This window comes from Panicum virgatum, chromosome 5K (assembly GCF_016808335.1).
Source record: "Panicum virgatum strain AP13 chromosome 5K, P.virgatum_v5, whole genome shotgun sequence".
Classification (NCBI taxonomy): Eukaryota; Viridiplantae; Streptophyta; class Magnoliopsida; order Poales; family Poaceae; genus Panicum; species Panicum virgatum.
Genome location: NC_053140.1, coordinates 39,276,497 through 39,300,522, shown reverse-complemented (window position 1 = coordinate 39,300,522; position 24,026 = coordinate 39,276,497). Strand labels below are relative to the sequence as shown.

At 45.1% G+C, this 24,026-nt stretch overlaps 2 protein-coding genes across 3 annotated transcripts; both read right to left on the bottom strand.

Annotated features, from left to right (window-relative positions):
* Nucleotides 1-4,753: 4,753 nt before the first annotated feature.
* LOC120707413 (vacuolar protein sorting-associated protein 32 homolog 2-like) lies at nt 4,754-8,588 on the bottom strand. 2 transcript variants are annotated; one of them, XM_039992307.1, is made up of 8 exons: nt 8,338-8,588; nt 7,841-7,954; nt 7,228-7,327; nt 6,648-6,733; nt 6,478-6,569; nt 6,281-6,395; nt 5,997-6,192; nt 4,754-5,143 (listed from the first exon to the last, which is right to left on the bottom strand). In XM_039992307.1, the coding sequence occupies exons 2-7, from the start codon at nt 7,922-7,924 to the stop codon at nt 6,001-6,003; spliced, it is 669 nt and encodes a 222-aa protein (XP_039848241.1). In that variant the 5' UTR covers nt 7,925-7,954; nt 8,338-8,588; the 3' UTR covers nt 4,754-5,143; nt 5,997-6,000. The 2 variants fall into 2 exon arrangements, with proteins under 2 accessions (XP_039848241.1, XP_039848242.1); XM_039992308.1 differs by lacking the exon at nt 8,338-8,588 and adding an exon at nt 8,078-8,239.
* A 5,709-nt stretch (nt 8,589-14,297) lies between these two features.
* On the bottom strand, nt 14,298-18,453 carry LOC120707412 (TPR repeat-containing thioredoxin TTL1-like). The gene is made up of 7 exons (XM_039992306.1): nt 17,603-18,453; nt 16,624-16,825; nt 16,326-16,513; nt 15,898-16,231; nt 15,611-15,815; nt 15,315-15,421; nt 14,298-15,199 (listed from the first exon to the last, which is right to left on the bottom strand). Exons 1-7 carry the CDS (start codon nt 18,451-18,453, stop codon nt 15,038-15,040), a joined length of 2,049 nt encoding a protein of 682 aa, XP_039848240.1. The 3' UTR covers nt 14,298-15,037.
* Nucleotides 18,454-24,026: the final 5,573 nt, after the last annotated feature.

The window sequence follows — 24,026 nt, the reverse complement described above, 5'->3', positions numbered from 1 at the left end:
AATGATTACAAACCAGTTAAAACCAGTATTACAAGCCAACTTAAGTAAAACAGTTATACAAACCATAATTTAAGTTCAGAGTTTTAAAACAGCGGAAGATAAAACACGACGGCTACAACACGTCGCAAAAGGACACCAAGCTAGCCCAAGCATTGTATCACTCATCGAGGTTATTGCCGGTCGAAGACGTATCCCATTCTACGGACCAGCCAGGAGGCAACGAGCAAGGATAGGTCAAGCTAGCGATCTGATCCTCAAAACTCATACCTGAAAAAGGGTTTCAACAGCAAGGCTGAGTATTCTAATACTCAGCAAGACTTAACCGTCAACGGGTATAAGTAGCCCACCTTAGCTAGACTATGCAAGGCTTTGTGAGGCTCTGGTTTTCTTTTGCTGAAAAGCAATAAAGAGTATGTCCTTACTTTCAAGTTTTATCTTTCAAGGTTCTAGTTGATTAACCATTCTATGTAAGCAACTACTAGCCAATCATGGTAGAAATCTAAGCAAACATCAAGATTGATTAAAGTATTGCTGCTCTTCTTACTCTGTGTGGCAAAGAGATCAAGCAGTCTCATTTCATCGTGAGAGGCGGACGATTCTGAATCGAAATTCAACCTTGCAAGGATAACCTAGTACACACGTCTGGAACACCGTCGGGTCATTCCCAAACAACCGTTGACCTTTCTTTCCGGCTTGTGGATAGGGTCACTCTCCCCGACTACAGGGCTCCAAGGCCGAACCTTGTCCCTTGAAGTCGTGGTGTTGCGCAACATAACAATAAAACCTATCCCTACTGAGAGAGTGAAAGGTATATCCACTCCCCGGTCCAATCGGCTACTAGGCTTGCTGCGTACCATATTTACGGCATGTGGCTAGTACTTTCAAAAACTTAACCAGCACTACCACACACCGCGACCTTAGCTAGTTCATCAATACAGACGGGGTCTCACATAAAGTCATGATGTCGAACACAACCCCGTCTGTCGTCCTTATATTGATAACAGAAAGGTAAACAATCAATTCCTATAAAACTCGCGAGTGACAGGCAATCACTCGACTTTTACCGGTCCTATAAGCTTAGCAAGTAGTCGAACTCAAGTCTAGTATTCAGTACATAGGTTCCTAGGATCATGCATCTAGGGTTTCAATTCAAATCCTAAGAACTGTAAATGCATAAGCAAATAACAACCGTAAATGATAATAATTTGAAATATAGGTTATGTCCGGGGCTTGCCTTCTCGGTAGTCGCTAACTATTTCAGCTCTAGGCTCTTCCGAACTTTGGTTCGGGGCTTCAGTTAGTTCAGCAGTGTTTACTTGAGCTTCGAGATCACCTCCGTCAGATTCCGGGATCAGCTCGTACGTCCTGTCCGATAAGGCAGTCGTGTCTATATGTAATGCAAGAATAACATTAAAAACATACATGGGCAATCATTTATAGAGTAGTTAAATAGCAAATTTAACTACACAAGGCATCATGATCAACAGCACAAAAGAAGTTGACTAACTTCATGAACAAGTGGTGGTGGATTCCTATAGCAATTACTTCCATGTTTGCAAATAAACATATAACTCAAAGTACAAACAGTAATTAATTTACCAAAAATTACACTAAACAGAACATGAACAGATTAAGCTACCCTGTAAAAATCATGCCAAGACATGTAGCCATTTAATCACAACAATTCATTCATTCAGACAACACCTAGAACAAGTTTGAATTATACTAGTCAAACTAAAACAAAACATGAGCTCAAAATTTAACCGTAGGTCTAAAAAGGGATGACATAGCTACTGTGAATTTTTCATGATTTTATCTACACATAATTAATTCTGAGAAAAATAAACAGAACAGACATCAGTTTAGCAATATTCAAATTTAGCTCCTGTTCTAGTCATGAACTGAGGCTCAAACTTTCTGGACAAACTAAGTTACTCAGAAAGAGCATGCAGAAATAAATTCATGATTTATTATGAACAAAAACTATTTACCATAATTAAAGTCTAATAAACAAAGATTAAATCAAATAAATAGCTACACCACAGAACTGATCATGAAATTTTTATAGGAAAACAAGTGTTACAAGAGGGAACCATCATAAAAGTTTCACTGCAAGACATGGCTTTATATAGTAGTTAAGAAAAAGATGAAAACAACTAATATTTAAGCACTAGTAACACAAATTAAATTCTACAGCAAAAACTTGCAACTAAAGCCTAACATATTATGGTTCTACTGCATAGAGCTCTTCAAGAGAATTCCAAAACATCAAGATTTTCTATTTTACGAATTTTCTATGAATTGATATTGAATTTCAAAGTTCACTGAAAATCATAGCAAAGAAGTCCCTAAGGCACTATTCATATGTGTCTAGGCCTATTCAAATAACCCCCTGGGTTTTCTGGAATTTCAAAACCGAGGTCCTCGGGTCGGGTCAGAGGGGGAGCACGGGTTTGACCGGCGGTTTCCCGGCGAGGGGCTCACCGGCGGTGAGGGGAAACCGTAGTGGGGGCTAAAGGGGTCCAAGGCGCACCTCTGGGTGCTTGGAATCGAGGCTGGGGTCGTCGGGAAAGTGGATGTCGACGGCGAGCGGCGGCTTGCGGAGCTCGGCTACGGCGGCGGTGTGACTCCGGTGGAAGATGGTTGACGGGAAGTAGCCCGTGAGCTGCGCGAGAGGGAGGCAAAGCTATTTGCGTGGTCGATTTGGGCGGAGCGGCTCTGGAATAGCGAGGCAACGGCGGGGTGGAGCTCGTCGGCGTTCACGGTGGAGCGGCGGCGTGTTCTGGGGTCTGGAAGCGAGGAGCAAGCGAAAGGGCGAACGGATTAGCTTGCTGGGGCTTTTGTAGTGCCCGGGCGCGCGCGAAGAGAGGGCGGCGTGCTCTGCCCGGGGCTGTCCACGGCGGCGTCGCGGTGGCGGCCGCCTGGGCGGCTCTGGAAGCGGCGGGGCGCGTGGCACGGGAAGAAGAGGGCCAGCGCGAGGCTAGAGGGCGGTGGAGGAGGTCGTCCGCGACGCGTGGGTGCCAGCGCGCACCGAATTAATGGCCGGAATGGCCGGGAAGGCGCCGGCGGCGGCGCTGTCGGTGGACGGCGGCGAGAAGCAGAGCAGGGAGGTGGGAGATGGGGATAAGGGCGATTTTGCAATTTCCAAAAATTCCATGGACTAAACTGTAAACCAGCGATAACTTTTAAAATAGGGCTCAAATGAAAAAGTGCCCAACATGAAAGTTGTTCAACTTTTCAAGATCTACAACTTTGATGTTGTGCAAAAATTTATTTGACCAAAGATACAAGAGCTAAAATTAAAAACATAGAAAGGAATTTGAATTCTAGGAAATTTGCCTTTTTCAAAGCAATTTCACTTCAAATGTAGACTTACAAGCAAAATTCGCTACCATGCATTAAATGCACTGAAATTTTACAAAAACACCCTCCACAAAAGCTATATTCATAAATAACCATATAAAGGACCTTGCATAAAATCATAATTACACATATAACCTTTCATAATTACAAAAAGATCTTTTTTAAGCAATTCAAGCACATGATGCATAGCAAACATACACAATTACTGTGCAGGCACCTTTTTAATTACTGTGCAGACACCCAGGGTGTTACAGCGGCGGCTGCGGCGGCGTGCCCTGCGCGCGGCGGAGAGAAAAATAGAAGAGAGAGGGGGGGAGAAAGAGATAAATAGGAGAGAGATGAAAAATAAGCTGACATGTGGGTCCCACCACCAGGTGTCAGTCACATCACCAAAACCACCCAGCAAAACCATCGGATGACCAAATGTGAACGGTTTTGATACTTGGATGGTCAAGAATACCCGATTTTAAAGTTGTATGGCAAAAATCAAACTCAGACGATAGTTAGATGGACAAAAATACTTTTTTTCTTTATAAAGTACCCCTGAACTTTAAAGAGATCGACACGCAATCTACTGACAGCAATTTTACACCCCCCGGCACCACACACACACTTTGACAAAAACAAAAAGACCCCTGAACTTTACCAAAATCAGCACACATTCTATTGACAATAATTATAAAAACTCCCTGGCGAAACTAATCTACACTCCACGAACATCAAAATCAGAGAAAACCCTCCAGACTTTTGTGAAACCAACCCCTTAATGTGTATCGTGATGGGTTGAATTGTCTCACATATTTACACACTGCGTATACCACAACATCGACACATATAATGATTACTACATGCAAATTTTCTAGGTGCGTCTATTTATCGCACGTGCGACTTGAAGCTATACTATTGCACAAGGTTATATTTAAATAATATAACATTTTTATTTTTTCGAAATAATTTCTACCTCTAGAATATCTTAATCTTACCTTAAAATATTTTTATTTGTTCCAAAACAATTTCTCTCTTGAATATTTTTATTTTATTTTGAAACATTTTTGTTCTAGAACAATGTCTCTTAAATATTTGACTTGTGCAATAATATAACTTCTAATCGCACGTGCAATAGACATATTTCAACGGTTCATACCTCATCAAATTTGACCGAACCCACAATAAAACTTTATAAACACATATCTATACATCCTTGACAGGCCTCTCGGGGGCACCAACGGCGCATCATTTTTCTAGTGATTAGGAAATCGATGCAAATCCTTGTCCACAGTCCAGATGCCTTCAAAAAGTACCAATTGTCTTCAAAAGTACCATCGCGCCAAGTCTTCTTTTTTCCAGCAAAATGCACGATGTAACAAACACTACACTGGTACTTGTGGGGTACAGGAATAAAACACACGCTGCTTATAAAATTGAGAGCTGCGAACCGGCGCATCAAAAGTAAAACCTGGGGAATTATAACATTTTTACATGGCTCCAGACAATATGGGTCAATGAAAATACTGTATGACAACATTGCACGTTGCATGACCTGGAAGGTTAGCATGGATGGAGCTAACCGAGCCACAATAACTGAAACTGTCTATCCAGAACAGACCCCCCAAAACCACTGAAACAAACACTGGCTGGAGCAGCCTTTTTTTCTGCTTCGATTGCCAAATACCCCCTCCCAAGATTATACACACACGAGCAAATATTTTATAGCCAGATTCGCTTGGAACTTCGTAGTGCAACGCCAATCATTTACACATTTCACCTCTTCACTGGGAACCTGCATGTTTTCAATTGAGTTAATTATGAACAAGGGAATGGTAACTTAGATAATGCAAAAAAGAACATTGAATAATAATATTTCCACAGAAACCAAATCGTCCAAACTTCTTCCCATTTCTATTCCAAACACCCTAAACTTGAACTACTTAAGTGTAAATCCCAAGCAAATTCTATAAATGTTGATTTTTCCAATTACAATTTTCTTTGATTGTAGTAAGCAGCCAAAAGAAAATGAAGGCAAACTAATGTGGTTGCAATAAGTTTTTAAGCCGCAGTACAACTTATATGAAACTAGGTACTCAGCCCATTAGTGACTTCAAAATTTAAGATCAACAACGGGTCAGACAAAATAGGCATTCCAATTATCAGGATCATCAGTAATATTGGACACTGCACAACTGGATGGACACAATCTCTCTTTGAAGCATATGCCTCATCTGATAAATCAATCTAGACAGAGAACTGTCATGCACATGTTTCCCCTATTTAAATTAGCACATTTGAACTTGTGATATCTCTTTATCAAGCTAGTATATCCTAACAGTGATGGTAAAATACAGAACGATGTCATCACAGGGTTCCAGCGACAGAACATTCCTATAAGATATCTCTGGAGCTAAGAAAATTCCTGAACAATCAAAGATTCAAAATATTCGAAGGAATAAAAAAGAGTAGGAATAATTTAACAGCTAGCTACTGTGTGCACATTTCTACATCAGACCTAACTAAGTACTGTTGAGCAATATACAACCAGTTGGCCACTCAGCATAGTTACACAGGTACCGGCAACGTAGTCCCATAGAAGGAATGGCAAGAAGATACAGTGAGGCAAAACTAGAACAAACATTAACCTGATCACAACGCCATTTCAGCTTGCAGTGCAGCAAGCTCATCATCTTCAGCTGTAGCTTTCTGTGGAGCAGGGCGAGCTGGTTGCTTGTTGGCTGGGACATGCACTGGATGCACTGGAGGAGCTGCAACAGGCTCCAGAAGCTGAGATTCCAACTCTGCTCCCTCCAGTTCTTCAAGTTCCGCTTCCAGTTCATCCTGAGTTTTTTCAGTGCAATAGGTGATAAGTACATCAGAGAAAACAATGTAATGCAAGATCGTAAAGTTAAATGTCTACACTGATTACCTCATCGAAATCAGCAGAAGCTCCAAGAGGAGCTGATAAAGCATCTTGAATTTGTTTCATGTTTTCAGTCTGTTCGTTAATTTCATCCATAGTCTTGTCGACATCATCAATATTTCTGCAGGGACATGGTAAATAATCAAATTGATACCTCCTATATTGTGGGAAAACACTAAAATGGACTCAAAATTAACACTAACGTTGCTTTTTGCATTGCTTTCATAGCTGCAGCTCCAGTCCTCAATGCATCGACAGTCTCTGTTGTCGCTTTAGCTGCTTCTAACATGATCATCTGTATAGAGGGGATATACAATTAACACATGTAACATATAAACAAAAAAACTCTAAATGTTTGAGTAGGAATATTAACCTGATCATGGATTCTCAACTGGAAATTTCCAAGCTGCTCGATTTGTTGTTCATAAAGTTTTTTCCTCTTCAAGGACTGGATAGCCGCTGTTAAGATAAATAATTAATATTTACATTAGCACAATCTCCTATAAATATAGTTTTCATCGGAAAGCATTGGTTTAAATGAAAGTAAAACAAGAAGCGAAAAAAAGTGACTACGTTGTATCGTCCTGTGAGTAAAAGATGGTGAAGATTGATTCAAAAATAATGTTATATGCAATTTGCATACTGCGTGCCTCAAGTACAATGCAGGTACATAAAAACCTAAATTTGATTTAATAAGATACAAAGTCATCACGATGGTACTAACAATGATACGAACAATAACCGTGTCAAAAGGTATACCCACATATTTGATAATCCAGTGTACCATGTACCAAAGGAAATAATTACATAAAAATAGGCAAATATGGATACCTTTTAAGTTTACAGCGCAACATGCGTACACAGAAAACTTTATGTGCACTAACAAAAGCATAGCATCTCTGCGCCAAAACAAAGTATATCTTACAAATGGTGATATGGTGATTTGAACATACCTCTTTTATTCTTTGCTCTTGAGAACTCCTTCGCCCTCTCAAGCTCAGCAGCCGCTTTTTTCTCCAGCACCTTTTCTTTCTTCTCCAGCATATCAAGAGTCTGAATTCAAGTAAGCTTTTAGAACCTCTAATTCGCTATGGTATATGCATTAAGATCTTACATATTGTCAGTTAGTGCACTAGTGGGCTAAACATATAAATAGATAAAGACCCTGATCCTTCCCTAAGAGGTAAAACGTTAGATCTTGAGGCGCAAATACAGTGACACAGAGAATGATCAACCTATCAAGGTGTCCACCACAAAAGGCTTAATGGGGGAGCTTGCAATTGCCATGGGGATAACTCATGCATCCTATAAGTTGAGAAAATGCGAGAGTTACAAAACACTAAAATATACAGGTGCGAAATTATGATTCCAGAGCTCGGTGGTATGAACCAACAAGCAACTAGCGATGCCATGTTCAGAGTGAACCTTAACATTCAATACAAAATGAAGGATACTCTTAAGGTTATAGTCTTAATTAGGCTATCGAAATAAGGAAAAGAAATCAATGCATGGGAAATATTAATCAGAGAAATCAGATGTCATGAAATAAAGGGCAAAAAAGGTCACCTCATTTAACTTGTCCAGAGTGGCCAGCGCATTGGAGTTAGCCTGCTCCTTGGGCTTCCCGAAGATCCTGTTGAACATGGACATAGCTGCGCTCGCGACCGAAACTCAAAATACCTGCAACGCGAAGCAGCAGCAGAAGACAACAACAGCACTCACAAGCAAATTCGAGAAACTCAAAAGTAGCGACCCCGACCCCACCGCGCCGACTACAGTAGAAAAAAAAAAGAGGGCGCGCACCTGGCGGCGGCCCGCTCCCCCGACCTACGCTACCCCGACGCGACGAAAACCCCTCTATCGTGGAAGCGGGCGCGATCCGAGCAGAGACCTCGGACCAAGCGATCGCGACGAACTGAGCCACAAAGACGGGGCCCACGCGCAGATCGCCAATCCCCCCCCCCCCCCTCCTCTCTAATAGTCTAATCGCGGGGCAGCACCGATCTGGGCGCGGCGGATCTAGCCGGAGCAGGGGGAGGGAGGGGAGCGAGGAGGCTGCTTACCGGATTCGGCGCCGGCGGAAGCGCGGCGGCGGGCTCGGGGATTGGGCGGGCGGAAGCGAGGGGGCCGCGAGGAATCTGGTTGGAAGGCGGCTCGGGGTGGGGGGATCGAAGGGGAGGATTCGGTTTAGGTTTTTGATGATTGGGGGGGAGACGAGTTGGAGTTGGGGCTAGGGATGGATGGAGACGACCGCGTACGCAGGCAGCCACGCACCGCGGAAGGTGACCAGGCGAAGCAAACGGAAACACGGTTGCCGTTGGGATTTTTATTTTCCCTGACCCTTTTTCTTTTTGAGAGAGAGAGCTGAGATAGATTATTGGATTGGGCGGGCCCGTGTTGGGCTGTAAATAGTTGTGCACGTAGATTTCATGGCAATTTGCTTCAAATGCAGCTCCCGGAGAAACTGGCTCGCTGCTGTTGTGCGGCTTGGGGAAGGAGGAATTTTTGGAATAAAAAACTAGTCCCTAATCATGAACTTGACTTAAAATAATCGCTAATAAGTTTCTATCGTGATTTCCGATGAGTTGTGAACTTCTAAATCGAACGCTGGGTCTAGAATTTCTGAATGATGTGGCAGCAATTAGTTTTTTTTGACAAATTTTTTAAACTGTTGGATGCTGAGATCTTTTTTCCTCCCAAAATCTTTTTTTTTTTTGCGAGTTACTCCCAAAATCTTTTAGCAAGGTTCCCAAATCAGTCTTTTCTTTTAGGACTCAATTATTTGGGCACTCTTGGAGATACACTAACAAGTCTGGTTTTGTTTACTATTCACAGTTGAAGATTGTCATCCACCCAAAATATGAAACCACGTCAAAGTTTTTGCTGTGACAAGGAAAAAAAGGGCGAAAACATTTGCTTTCGGAGAAAAGATGGCTAGAAATACAAGCCGCTCCTTGACAGCTACCACTATGCAGCGGTCAACTTCTTGATCAATTCGTAATAGTCAAACTCTACTGCACCAAGCAATTGGAGTTGTTTTTGCAAAGGAAGTGGAGTTTTTAGCTAGACTAGGACGGAGGTTTTGGGTTGTGACGGCTTCTTTCCTTCCCAGACATTTCAATGGTCAGTTGACAGGCGGCGAGTGCAGCCGGGTATGGGCCTGGTTGGGGCAGGAGCAGAAAAGCATGGAATCCCCTTCTGCCTATGAACACATTCTCACATATGAGTTTTTTAGTTGGGTAGCAATATTTTCCAACTTAAGTTATCCCTTGTTTGGTTTGGGGCAGCGGCTACAACTCTCCACACCACATAAGCAAATCAAATTAGCCGCTGCCCCAACCAGTAGTGTGGCGAGTTGTAGCCGGGAACCAAGCGGCCCCATTGTGTCTCAACGGCCATTGATCTTTTATTTTTTGTTTGTTTTTGAGTAAATAAACTCGTCCCGCTGCTTGATGTTGGAGAACCGAGTCGTTCAGATTAAGAAAAACTATCCACTACGCCGCGCCGTGCGTCTCATACACGCGTGGGGCGCCCGGGTTAGCGTACCTCCAGCTAGGGTGCGCTGCGCTGAACGGGTCGAGAGCAAGTAGTAGGGTGATGCCGTGATGGGCGGCAGGCAGGAGCCCGGAGGAGGCTCGACGCATGCGCGGCGGTCAAATCGGCAGAGCACGAGCGGCCCCGGCAGCAACCCCGGCCCGGCTTTGCAGCATCTAGTACGGAGTACATCATTGTCGGCTTGTGCTAGCTGCCGCGTCCTCCGTCTCTCGTGCAGACATGGCGCTGGCGGCATGGCGCCTGCTGAGATTGCCACAGCAGCGTGCTGCGTCACCTCCTTTCCTCTCCCCGGCCTACAGACAACGATAGATGCAGACCGGAGAACGAGTGGTCCACGAGCCGGCAGTGCAGGCTGTTGCCATCCTGCCAAATATCGATGGAGTCCTCGTGCCCAGAGACAGAGAGTGGCAGGCAGGCATCTCGGTTGGCAACACACGGCACATTTGCGCGTGCACAGACACGGGCTCGCTCCCTCATGCGCCGCATCCCCCGCATCGGGTGCGCGCCTAACCAGCACGCGCCGCCGGTCGCGCAGGCAGGGCCGCCGGGCGCGGTTCTCGCTCGGTGCAGGTGGCGGCCAAAGACTCGGAGATGGAGGCATGCAGCCGTGCACGCATAGTGCAAGGTCAGCCTCGTGCATGGTGGTGAGCGGCGTGGATCCTAGCTCAGAGTCGCAAGTGACAAGTGTGATCCCACCGGCCGCCGAGCATGTCGGCGATTCTGGTGGCTTGAGAAACAAGAAGCTCGGCCCGGGCAGGTTCGCGCAGCTTTTCCATTGACACTCGTTTCCTTTCACACTCACAGTGGTAGCCAGCCGTGTGAGCCGTCGGCAGGAGCCCCGAGCCCGTCTCTAACAGGGGTGATGTTTAGGGTAAAATTTTTGAAATAGAATTTTATTATTTTGGAGTATTAGACAAAGTCTATTTACAAAACTTTTTGTATAGATGAGTTGTAAATCACGAGACGAATCTAACGAGCCTAATAACCCATGATTACCGGATGATTACTGTAACATCACTGTTTGTGAATCATGAATTAAGTAAACTCATTAGATTTGTCTCGCGATTTACAACCCCTCTTTATAAATAGATTTCATTTATTACTCTATGCATGTCTCCAAACATATGATATTATGTTTTTTACCAAAAAATTTTAGCATCTAAACAACAAAGAAGACAGTGATGATCGAGCGGTAACAGGGCGAGACAAAAGCGCAGGGAGCGGACACATGGCCACTGAGCATCGAGATTGATGCAAGAGCCGTTAGCCGTTAACTAGGCGGAGCGACGGGCCGCCGACCAAGGCGAGCCGGAAACCCGGACACGTCAGCTCACGTGCTTCGGCTGCCTGCGTGGCATCAGTTGTCTCCTAACCTATTTGTTTTCGCTTGGCTTATAAACTAAGTGTGGTTGAGAGAAGCAAAGATTTTTTTCTTCTCGTAGTTCAAATTTTTGAAGCGAATTATCACAGAAGTGAAAATAAACGAGGCATTTGATAAGATTATCGCTTATTTCTACTGATAAATCGATTATAATCGAAAACAAACCCGATCCTGGAGCAGGCACGGCTGGCCGCTGAGATGTTCGTCCCCCCCGGTACCTACGCAGCAATGGAACCCGACCGCTCCCTTCCGTACGACCCGCCCCCGATCCGCTAGCTTTGACACTTCGCCGCCGGTCGCCGGATCTCGGCGACCGCTAGCTTTGGCACCTGGATACATGCAGGTCCCATACTCCCAAGGGAACCGTTTGATTTTTTTTTTTGAAAACCCGGTGACGTGAGGACACAAGATGAGACGATACAGTACTCGCAGTAGGGGATCGATTTTCTTCCCTTATCAGGTCGAAAATTCGGAAAGCTACGGGCTGATTGTGGTTTGGCCTGCGGGGGAGTAGAATTTGGATGGGGTCGAGAGCATTGAATGAGGGCGCACCCACCCCCATTGAAAAGGGACCAGGCCAGCTCTCGCTCTGCCAGCCAGTGGGCGGGGAGGACGACTTGGCACCCCGGGTGGGGCCCCGGCCATTACCAGCCCAGTAGCCAGGGATGGATCTAAACATCCGAATTCTTAGAACAAATTTGATATTTTAAAATAGATATGCTTAAAATTTTATGCTAATATTTTTTTATAATATCAAGCATATTATTACACATAAGAATAAAATTTTGTATAAATTTTTTTATGTATTATTTGCTCCCTACAATTAAAAAGGTGAAAAAAGATTCGTATCTGTATCCGATCCGTATTCGAATTTTTATATCTATTATTTGAGAATATATATGATAAATTTGAGGTTTAGTTTTTTTAAATCTTTACAAGATCAATGTTAAGTACAAGACTATGAATTTACATAGTAAATTCTACATCTTATTTGTTCATAATCGAAGAAAAATGACCAAAAATCTGACATTCGAATAGACATTCGAATCCATCATTACCAGTAGCCGATCCCAGATCCGATCGCCTCCTTCCTCCTCCCCTCATCGCCACCGCCAAGGGCAACGGAGGACGTGGGTTTTCAGCTCTAGGATAGCAGTGGTCAGCCGGACGAGACTCCTCTCCCACTGACGTGTGGTCCCCCAGCGCAGTGGGGCCCCTCTCCCTCCCTATGCTACTCCTGTAGCAGCAGTGGACCCTAGAGGAGCCTGGACTAGAGAGTCTCTTCTTTCTCTCACTCCTAAGCACGTCGGGGGACGCGCCACGCGATCTGTTGGATACTTGCATTCGGATATAGATCTGATCGAATTCTGAATACGACGGTCAGAACATATCAGTACCACGACGGTCAGAACATATCAGTACCATTTATATCTCTACACCTGGTGCGGTAAAGCACCCGGGACGGTATCTTCCAGTACCGGGCCTACAGCGGGGGACGCTATATCTCCACACCTGGTGCGGTAAAGCACCCGGGACGGTATCTTCCAGTACCGGGCCTACAGCGGGGGACGCTATCGCATATGTGATCTCTCTGGATGGCTCTTCTTCCCCCCAAATCCGGCGTCGTAGCGGACGTGCGCTACCACCTGACATGGCGCAGAGCCCACCGCCGGGCGTACGCAGCCCCAACCGTCCGCCGGCCTCCACGGGGAGACAGAGGGAGGGAAGGAAGGGAGTACAGCAGCACCGAGCCGTCGCGAAGCTCGCCGTTGCCGGGATCCGCTCGACCTCGGCGCGGCGGAGCTGGAGGCCGCCGAGCTCGACGGCCGCGTGCACCTGAACGCCCGCACGGGCTCCGCCACACACGCCGCTTGGCCCCCACCCTTACCATGCCGTGTCCCGGGCGAACCCCCCGCATCGGTGGCGACACAGCCCACCCCGACACCGTCGTCCCGACCGCTGCCGTCTTGTCCCGGCCATGGGGGCTGCAGCGGACCACGCGCGTGCCCGCCCACGCGCAGGCCCGCCCCGCGCGCTCCGCCGCCGCCGAGCGCACGAGCTCGGAGGCCGGGCCGCCGCCGCGTCCACGCGCCCGCACGCGCTAGCCTGCCGCCGCATCATCCACACACCCTGCGCGTGCCCTGCTTCGCTCACGCCTAGCTCGTGGATCCGCCACCGCCCCGCCGCATGCAGCGCCTCCGCCCCGCCGCGCCGGATCGAATCGAGGCCGTCCACGGGTGCCTGATGTCGGGCCGTCTCGCCGCGTGCCGCGTCCTTGAGGGAGGAGGAGGACAGGGGAGGAGGCGGCGCCCGGAGAAAGCAGGAGAGGCGCCCCGCCGCCGCCAGGATCCTCCGGTGCTTCCGCAATGAGCCTCGCTCCGCCTTCGTCCCCTGCTCTCCGGGGGTCAGAGAGGCGTGGCCGGCAAGGGAGGGGTGCACCGTGCGCCATGCCGCCGCTCGCCACGCTGCGTCGCTCCGCCGGCGCTGGGTGGTGGCGGAGGTACTGAGAGGCCGTGGCGGCGCGGCGAGGCGGCTCACCGGCGGGGACAGGGAGGGGGCGGCGCATCGAGCAGGACTGCAGGAGTCTGGGGAGAAGGAAAGAGAGACTGGTGGGGGAAAAAATAAAAGGAGAGTATGACGTGTGGGTCGCATTATGGTAGTTGATATAGAGGATATATTGAGTATGACAGAGAAACTGAAGACACAATAAAAAATTTCGATGACCAAATAAAAATATTTTTTTTAGAGATGGATTTAGAGTAGAACGAGTGCTCATAGCCTCATCGCCTTTCCATATCCCCACCTCACCTCACACAGTAATCAGGCCACGAACACGGGACACGGACCCGATGCGCATGCGCACAGCAGCAGGCCAGGAACCATTGCGCTTCCAAATTCTGGCTGCAGAGAAAGATGCTAGTGCAGATGCCGGCAACAGCATCTGATAAAAAAAAGCGCAGGGAGACGATCAAACGGCAGATTGAAGAAAGAAAAAAACAACGAATGTTGCGATGTTTTTATTCATGGATGTTTTTATTCATGGAAATGGTAGCATATATATACGGTATCGGTGACAAAAAGCCAGCAGAAGCAGCAAAAACGACATGTCATCATCATATTCAATGGACACCAACCATCATCCCTCTCAACCTCTCTCTCTCCATCATCAGTTAACCCCTCTCTCTCTATCTAAACATAGATAGACAGACAAAGACTCTAATGGAAACTCAAAATAGCTACTAGCCCTGTACCTGACCCCAACCACCAAAATCTCATCTCAATCTGATGCCACCATTTCTCTCTCTTTTTTTTCTCTCTCCAGGGAAACCAATCTTCCAATGGATTTCTCTCATGTTTTTCCTATAAGGTATTTACATGTAACGAAAATCGCAATCCCCCCAGCCTCCCTCCCCCCTCCCTAAAAGATGTATGCTAAATCTAGACAACATTACAAACATTTCCCATTCTTGAGAAGCAGGGTGCTGGCCGGCCTATGGACTATGAGTCTATGATAGAGGTAAATCAAAATGGAGTATCAAAATACATATGAGGTGAAAGGAGCCCGAAACATGAAAAAAAGTATTGAATTGAATGGGGTTGGCATATGAACGGATGAACGATAAAAAGGCGAAAATGAAAGAAGATGGGGGAATTGGGTGGGCTCTTCCACTCGACAATCTTAGCTCATTGTGCTCATGCTCAATGGGAATAGTTATGCAGGTGGTGTGAATGCTCTGGAGGCTGGTAATGCTGCAAGTTTGACGGGGAAAAGGGGAGCTCTATGCATCAATGAAAATGGGAATTGGGGTACCGGTACCTAAAGCTTCTCAAGAACTGGACACAGAATAGTGACGCACGGTATAGCGCAGAACATGTAAAGTCGGGCAGATCATCTCCTTCATTTTCACCCCATCTTTATATATCTTGAATGTCGGGACTATCCGAACATTCTCTGCCTTTGACACCAGAGGGCTGCTGTCTATGTTTACCTGTAGGGTGGCACACAAGAGAATAAGTGTTAGTCATCAACTCATCCTTTAGAAATGCTTCCGAACTGTATCTGACTACCAGAGTTCTTCTAGAGAGATGTAATCAGTAGCGTACCTTCAGAAAATTCACTGAGGGGCATTCAGTGCAGAGAGTGTTCACCGAAGGTGTGATTTGTGTGCATTGCTGGTTCATTGCCGACATGAAGTAGACAACAGATACCCCTAAAGAAACACGAGCAACAAATTACAGGAGGAATATCATAATCATAATAAATAACATTGTAAACAAGGCAATGTAAGCAATTCTGACATACTACAAACCATGTCGAACTCATTATAATCTGTGTCGAATTATCAACTGATATGAGAACGAGCGAGTACAACAGAAATAGGTAGCAGTGAATAACTCACCCGGAGAACCTATGGCAGCACGGAGTTGCTCTACATTGGTTACCATCTCTACCTCTCCTCCAAACTTCATATTTGACACATCCTCACCACGAGTCGCCTTCAAGGCAATTTGGGCATGGAATAGTGCTTCTGCAACCTCCTTATCACTAGGAAGCTCTTTCCGAAGCACCTCATAATCCCGCACGCAATCAGCCCAACGCTCAAGCTGAACAAAAATATACAATACAAGGTCAATGGAACAGTACATTCAAGAACCAAAAACATCCCTGTTCATGCTGATTGCTTACCTTAGCATAGGATGCAGCCCTCCTTAAGAGAGCCTTTGTATAATTTGGTTGTATTCTTAGTGCCTCATTGCAATCGTTAACAGCTTTCTCCCACTTTTCTAGCTTTGACCAGCAAGCAGCTCGATTGCAGTGGAGCACTGAATTTGTGGGATCATACTTGAGCCCTTCACCATAGGCTATAGATGCATCAGAAAACTTGGCAGCCTTAAAGAGATCGTTTCCTTGGGCTCGGGCTTTAGCAACTAGCCTTACATTATTCAGAATCATCCCCACTTCTGCATTCCCAGGATCAAGATCTCTAGCCTTCTCAGCTGCAGCAACAGCAGCCTCAAACCTGCATAAACCAATCATTATGTTTAAGAATGCTAACCTGCTTTGACACGGCATCGTGGGAAATAAAGTATTATATAAAGTTTTGATAATCACACCTCCCCAAAGCCATGTCAACTTGGGCTCGGACAATATGTACATATGACTCAGCGAGCATGCCTGAGAGTTTCACTGCTGTTAATGATGAGGGCAATGCACCATCCAATTTCAGCAAGCTTGCAAGAGTCGACTCGGCCTCCTCCAATTTGTGAAGTTGTAGGAGTGCTTCTGATCTCAAGGCAAGAAGCTACACGCAAAGCACAATGTCAATATGAATTCCACAACCAAAATATCAATATAGCAACATTCTGAGCACTGCATAAAAAACATAAACCACGGACAAGTCAAAGTCATTACCAACTGAGAGGAGTCAGCCCCAGCAGCAATGGCAGCATCAGCTTCCCTCAATGCACTCTTCCAATCCCCAATTTTCCGTGCATCAGTGCTTCTTCCCAGATGCATCTCCACCTCCTGCAGCTTCTGCCACTCAGCAGGATCAGACTGCTGAAGATGACCCGCCTGGGTGAAATTCCTCCGGGCCTTATCAATCATCCCCAACCTGCAACAATGCAAGCCGTCACAGAATTTCAGCAACCGTGCAAAGAATTGCAGCATATCATCTGTCCGAATTTAATCCCTATTTCCAGGAGAGAGCAAGGGCAGTGTACAGCTTAAACATTAATTAGGAACAGAAATTCAGAATGCACCAGCATTGTGTGGTCTTCCAGGGGAGAGTAAGGACAATGTATAGCATAAACAAAATTAGGAACAAAAATTCAGGATGCTTCAGCATTGTGTGGTCTAAATCCAATGAACCTGACAAAATGGCCACCAAGCAACCTTACAAAGTACAGCTAAGCAGACACCCTTCCATCAGCATTGTGTGATGGGAACCTTTAACGCCAATTTTACCCACAATCAAAGCAAGACAATATTGTAGCTTTCCTCACATATTCAGGTCAATCAACAAATAACTGCGCTCTTTGAGTTGCAAAAAATGAAGGGGAAAAAACAATTTTTCCATCCAGCGAGTTGAGTAAAATGAATATTAGGTGTGAAGATCAAGCATAGTAGCAATTGCAGAACTAAATCTGACCGCCTCAATGGAAAGGAAAAGTGAAAGGCGCAACACTCATGTTGCTTTCCCCTTGGTCTCGCTCACAGGGAAAGCCATCCAACTATCCAAGAAAGCAACAGCAACATACTGATGCAACCATGAACTCGGGAGAACAAAATCGAAGCAAGAAATAGAGATCTATGACGCATATATAAGCTTCCAGAATCTAGTACAGATTGTGGCGCAATGGTGGAGGCCGGAAAACTGCAGGAGGCTTACCGTAGGCATACGCCGGCGAGGCGGCTGTGGGCGCGGCCGCTGGCAGGGTCGAGCCGAACGGCCTCCTCGCATTCGTGGAGCGCGTCCGTAAGCCGGCCAAGTCCTATGAGCGCGGCGGCTCGGTTGCCGCGGCACGCGGCGCTCTCGGGGCAAAGCGACACGGCGCGCTCGTAGTGGCGGAGCGCCTCCGCGTACTTGCCCTTCTTGTACCACTCGTTCCCCAAGCGGGTCACCTCCTGAAGGCTCCCGCCGCTTGCCGGGGAGCTCGACGGCGACTTCGAGGAGTGTCCGAGGGACGACGGGGAGTCAATGCTGCTCCTGGCGAGGGCTATGCCCGCGCCGCGCATGATGCTCCCATGGCCGTAGTGGCCAGTGCCGGATCCAAGCACGTCCGGGCGGGAGCGCGGCGGAGGCGGCGCGGCCGCCGGCGCCAGGATGCGCCCGGACGGGCAGATGTTCCCGGTGGGGAGCGCATTCAGCATCGGCGAGCTCGCCGTGCTCCCACGGTCCCCGCCGCCGCCGCCGCTCCCCCCGCTGCTGCCGCCGGAGAATATCAGCGGCCCAGATCCGCACCGCCGGTGCCCCGTCATCCGCGGCGGGTTGCACTCCGCCAATAGCTCGCCGGAGTGACTCCTCCCGCCGGCCATCCCAGCATTCGACGGCACCGGCGACTTGGCCGACCCGGACGACGAGGACGACGACGTCGCCACGCTCGCCCGCGGCCGCAGGGGCGACACCGGCGAGCCAAGATCCGCGAAGACGTTAGCCTTGGCGTCCGGCTTGTCCCTTACCCCATCGTCCTGCAGCGCCAGCGCCGCCGCGCGGAGGCGTAACCGGTCGGCCTCCGACATGGCCTGATCTCCCCACGCTGCCTCAGCAATGCCGGCACCTGCACCCCTCAAGTCCCACTGCTCCGCCTCCTCCTCCCCACGCCAAGCAAGCAGGCATAGAACCAAGCACACAAGAACAGCTCGCTCTTGTGAACTACTGCTCCCACCACCCACCACCACCACCCAGCAAGAACCCCGAGCAATAAATTGCCGAGCAAAAGCGAGTGCGGATTCCTCGTGAGGTGGATGGGTTGGAGGGAGGATATCCTCAGCCCTCAGGGGGAGGAGGAGAGAAGTTAGGAAGAAGAAAGGGGAGGAGCGGGAGCGAGGGGGAAGAAATAGTGGGTGGGAGGGGCGGCCTTGGAAGGCTGCGGATGTTCCGGGTTCAAAATGAAAAACAGCACCCGTTTTCTCTATGGGGTTATTTGGGTTGCAGGATGGGTTTTGTAGGATTTTGTTTCTTGTGTCTTAGAGTAGGGTTTTTCTGTTTTTCCTATGCCTTTTTAGGTTTTCTGGAGTGGGATTTCTCCTTTCCCTCTCCCTATTTCACCATGGTTTCAACGTTTTGGTGGTATAGCACAACAATATTGGTTCTTCAGTAGTTTTTTTTTACAAAACTACTAGGATCATTTCTATCATATAAATATTTTGTACTTCTATATTTTTATTTTTCTAATTAGGGTATAATTTGAGTCCTATCTTCAAATATTTCATATTTGTGTAAGCATACTTAATTTGTCGTCATCTTTGACGATGTTGCACGTGTCTCACCGATACATGCAGCGTGTTGGCTATAGATAGACCATAAACATGTATAATATCTAAAAGAGTCAGTTAGTGCTTTAAGTTACATTGCTAGCTTCCTACAAAGATTTTGAGTTTTTTATTACATAAGATAGCTATAATATTTTTGGCGAATAATATACGTGTCCTTTGTCGGAGACTCTTTGCTTGACGTCACGGCGTCTCCATGAGCCAGAAAAAGAGATCACACTGAACTTTTAAAATGTTATATTAAGTTATATACAGATAAGCACTCACACGTACGCGTAGCTTGTGATAGATGTCTCCTACGGTCAGCAGAAACGTGCCGCCGAACTTTTAAAAACTTTTATATCCAAAGAGATACTGACGTCTCTTTAGATATATACGCAATTTTTTTTACACGCAATGTCTATCCCAAAGAGTCATGGTATATTTAAGGACTAAGGCTGAATAGCTATGATCCTATTATTTCAATCAAGAGAGAACACGGCCTTGTTATCCCTATCTCCAAAACTAACTTCATGATATCCTCGTACATGAACCAAAGATCCAATTATGTAAAGAAAATTCTTACCATATTTTTTTGCATCGATTAAGATGCTCCTCTATTATGTGTATCCTTCATATCTCCATATCTCTGTCTCTACCTAAAGTAATAAAATCTTGATATCTTAGCAAGGTAAGTGAAAAAAATCAATGATATGTATTATTCCATGGTGATATATTACATGTACTATACATAAGTTAAAATTCTATGTTTTACATTTCACCATATATAGTTCTTCAAGAAAAGATGTGTGAGGTGCTAAATGGAATGCAGAGGTTAGCCATTTTTTTGATAAATCAAAACAAGTTGTCCATTTTTCTTTCTTCCATGCTTCATGTTACTGTCACAACTTTTCTTGGATGATATTGCATTCTTTGAGGTAGCCAAGTTTCTAAAAGGGGCTGGAGTGAGATTCCAAAGTTTCCTAACCTCTCTCATGTTGTCACACAAATAGAGATAGAAATTGGCGGTATAAATTGGAAGTATCACCTGTTTCCAACAAATGCCATGATCCATGAGGGACCATAAACAGGGGGTGGAACATGCTCCTACATTGAGAGAAAGAATTGCATTCAACAACTAATAGGGTATGATCATTAGATAAATAATGCATACTGATATTATCACATACCGGTATGTCGTTAAGGTAGAATATCGTAATCTCGGTTAACAAAATTTGTTTTGAAACTTCTAGTGTATGGGTAGCTTTTATGGACAAATCAATGCAGATTATACAAGTGAGTGATAGACAAAAGCCATATAACATAATGTTAACCAATTTAATTTTAGAAAAACTAAATCATTTAATTTTGCAAAATGGCTTTGTGAAAAATCAATATGAATCACTGTTCGCGCGGAGCTAGACATGACTGTCGGGTCAGCCGACCCCGATGGATTTGTGAAAAATCAATATGAATCACTGTTGATTACTGTTTTCTAAAGGCTAAGACCCTGACGTTAGGTAGGAAAGACCCCGTCCCCATTTCCATCTGGCCTCGCCCCTGATGTATACAGAGAAATAAACACAATGTAACTATTCTAAGCTGATCCTTGTTGCAACATTATTTACTTACTTTTACCGCTGTGTGTGGCCATATAGTATTAACTTCAATAGAGTGATGTATATATATGTATGGTGTGGTTTAGACACCATATCAGTATGCATGTACAAAATGATATATTTTAGATGCATTACATCATGTAACCATCAAGGTATATAGAACTTTAACGGACAAAATCCCATATAGTTTTTGCATCATCGATCACTGGGATCTAGACAACCGTCCAAAAAACACTTACATAAAAAAAGTAAAAAAGGCAATCATTTCTAAGATTAAACTGCATCTGTGATGCATTTGGGATGGAACGAGAGCATAACCATCAATTTGATCTTCTTACATGACATGTCAACTGGACATGTGTGCTGGAGCCATGCGGTTGGCCTCATTCAGAAAACCCTAAGTGCCCACCTCATGTAGCCAGTTAGGCATCATGAGGCAGCGTAGTCACTAACTCTAACTCCTACATGACTATCACAAAATTCCCATGGAACATTCTATGACCACGCGGCGCACCATCACCATATTAAAATGCCTTTAGTGGTGTTTATTTACTTATGTTGTGGTTATATACTTTTAACTATTTTGATATTTCTCTTTTCAGCCATTAATCTTGACGAGACCAGCAGTCTAATTTCGTCAAAATTTAGCAATACTCAATAGAGATGTTTACTTTGGAACCCAGATAACAACAATATATTATATATATTCAAATTTTCAATTAAATGATATATTGTATGTATCGCTTTGATTCTCAACTTTGACATTTACATTTGAATAAGGTAGTTGAGATGATCCTTTCTTTGCAAGTTAAGATAAACTAAACAGAAATAGTTGCTCTTATGAAGTGCATTGCTCACATTTTACACTTGAAACCCGATCATCACTATCTCTTATCAACATGATAAACACAATTCCCAATGTTAGTTCAGCAAAGAACAACATGGATGAAATCTAGATCTGTTTATATTGGAGATCTCTCCTACAAAATCAGAAATTCAAATCAAATCTAGAGAAGGCTTGCACAGTAATTTGGTTTTAGATGTAGTCTTAAAATGTATCTTATAATGTGATCGATGAACCTATCCAAAACTTTATTTGGTGAATTTTCTCTGAAACTTGACTCTTTATTGAGAAAATGTGTGTGACCGTGAGTGAAGGTTTTTAGCCCGTTCTAACAGGACCCGGTTCTCTACTTGGCTCATAACTAAGGTAGTTTAACTCGGGTTTAATGGTTGACTTGATGATAGCGCCACACAGTACAACCCTGTCAGATTTGAAATTTTGGCACCTGCACATACATCTGTATGGGACAGTTTCATACGCACGGATATAGCTGTCCAATCCATGTTGCCATTTTACCCCTAAGAAGTACTATTGCACATACATTTAGCTAGGGCAATCTCTCGGTGAAGTTTATTACCTTATTTCAGCGACATGTTTTGGAACACATCACTGTTACTATTTGAGAATCCAAACCGGAAACAGTTGATGTTAAATTTGATTATAAGTGATGAGTGACATGTTTGAAATTATTGGATGTTGACAATTGGGTGCGGCTATCTACGGTCGCCTTGCGGTTTCCTGCTAATACTTATATATCTCTTGTCATTTGATAGTTAACATTGAAGGGCTACAAATCGCCTAGATCCCTATTGTCGTTTAGTAACTAATATTGATGGGTTACAAATCAAGGTCTCAACAAAAAAAGATAATAAGACTTCTACTAGAAAAATTTAACTTCAAGAAGGTCAAACTTTTAAGTCGTGCGCGTGTGTGTGTGCGCGCGCGCGCGCTCAACTCAAGACAAAATCATTTACTTCAATCAATTCATGCTTATTTAGCGAAAATTTGTGGAAGACTTGATCACAACTCGCTTCCTAGTGTTAGGAATCTCAATTTTCCAATGTTGTGGGTATATATACTCAATGCAGTCATGCAAAGGCCACTATGGACCTTGAACCCTCTACATATAGTTTCTATTCTTACTTTTTTGAGGTGTTTGGCAAGGTTTGATGCGGATATCTGAATGGTTTAGAGTGTAGTTGAAAATATTAAAGGTATAGCTTATGAAGAAAGATAAAAACTAGTAAAGTGCAACTTTTTCTAAAAAAATAAATGGTTTCATGATGTTTTGTTATTATAGCTTTTATACATAGTGCTATTCATGTTTAGTCTCTTGTGACTAATTATCTTCCACTTGCAAGACACACTTTCATCTATACGAGGTGATTGTGGTTCTAGGAATACGCATTGGCTGTTTCAGTGTCGTTAGAGACACAAATTGTTCAAATCAAGCTAGACACAAAGTGGACAGAAGCTATAATTTGCTATTGGTGTCATTTTGAAAAAAGAAATATACTGTTTGTCCAATGGTATCGATTCATGTACACTAAGATAGATGGATAAGAAAACCAGCACATACTTGCTCATATTAATATAAATAAAGATGTTTAGATCCCCATCTTTCTCAATAGAAGAAAATGTTTGCAGCAGCACAACAATATTCTCCCTAGGATGTGGATTTTAATAGCGGTAGCTGCTACCCTTGCTTCGATCCCACTTTCTTTCCTTTGAAGGAATCCACTGCAACCCAGAAACAAGCAAAAGCCTCAAGCACTTGTCTTCTCTTCCATGGCTTTGATCCCTCCAAAAAGGACACGGCCGGACCACCCTACTATGCCGAGCCAGCCCAGCCTCCCCATGGCCGGACGCTCTTGCATAGGCTGGTCACTGACCAACAACCACTGGATCCTAATTAAAAAGGGTCATTTTGATCCATGCCACTCCAATTTCTTGAAGTTGGATTTCATGTTCAAAATCATGCCATTGAGTGGCATGATTTTGAACGTGACACCCAATTTCACGGAGTTGCGGTGGCACGAATCGAATTTTCCCAATTAAAGCCTCCCAAAGGCCATGCAAGGATATAGTAGCGGCAGCACGCAGCGGCAGGGTGTGTCAAGTGATCTGTCAGAGCCAATAGGGGTCGATAGTGTGAGGGAACCGCCAAATTAAAACTCTAATTAAGCGTAATGGCCGTCCTTTGAACACATCGGTCTCATTAGCTTAACGGCTTAATTTGGCGATCCTTTCTCAACCCACGTCCCGATCGAAACATCACCGATAGTCCCACGCGAAGGTGGACGCAGATGGTACAAGCACGACACATATTTGAAAATACAACGAATATACATAGAACTTGACCTTAAATTTTACAAACC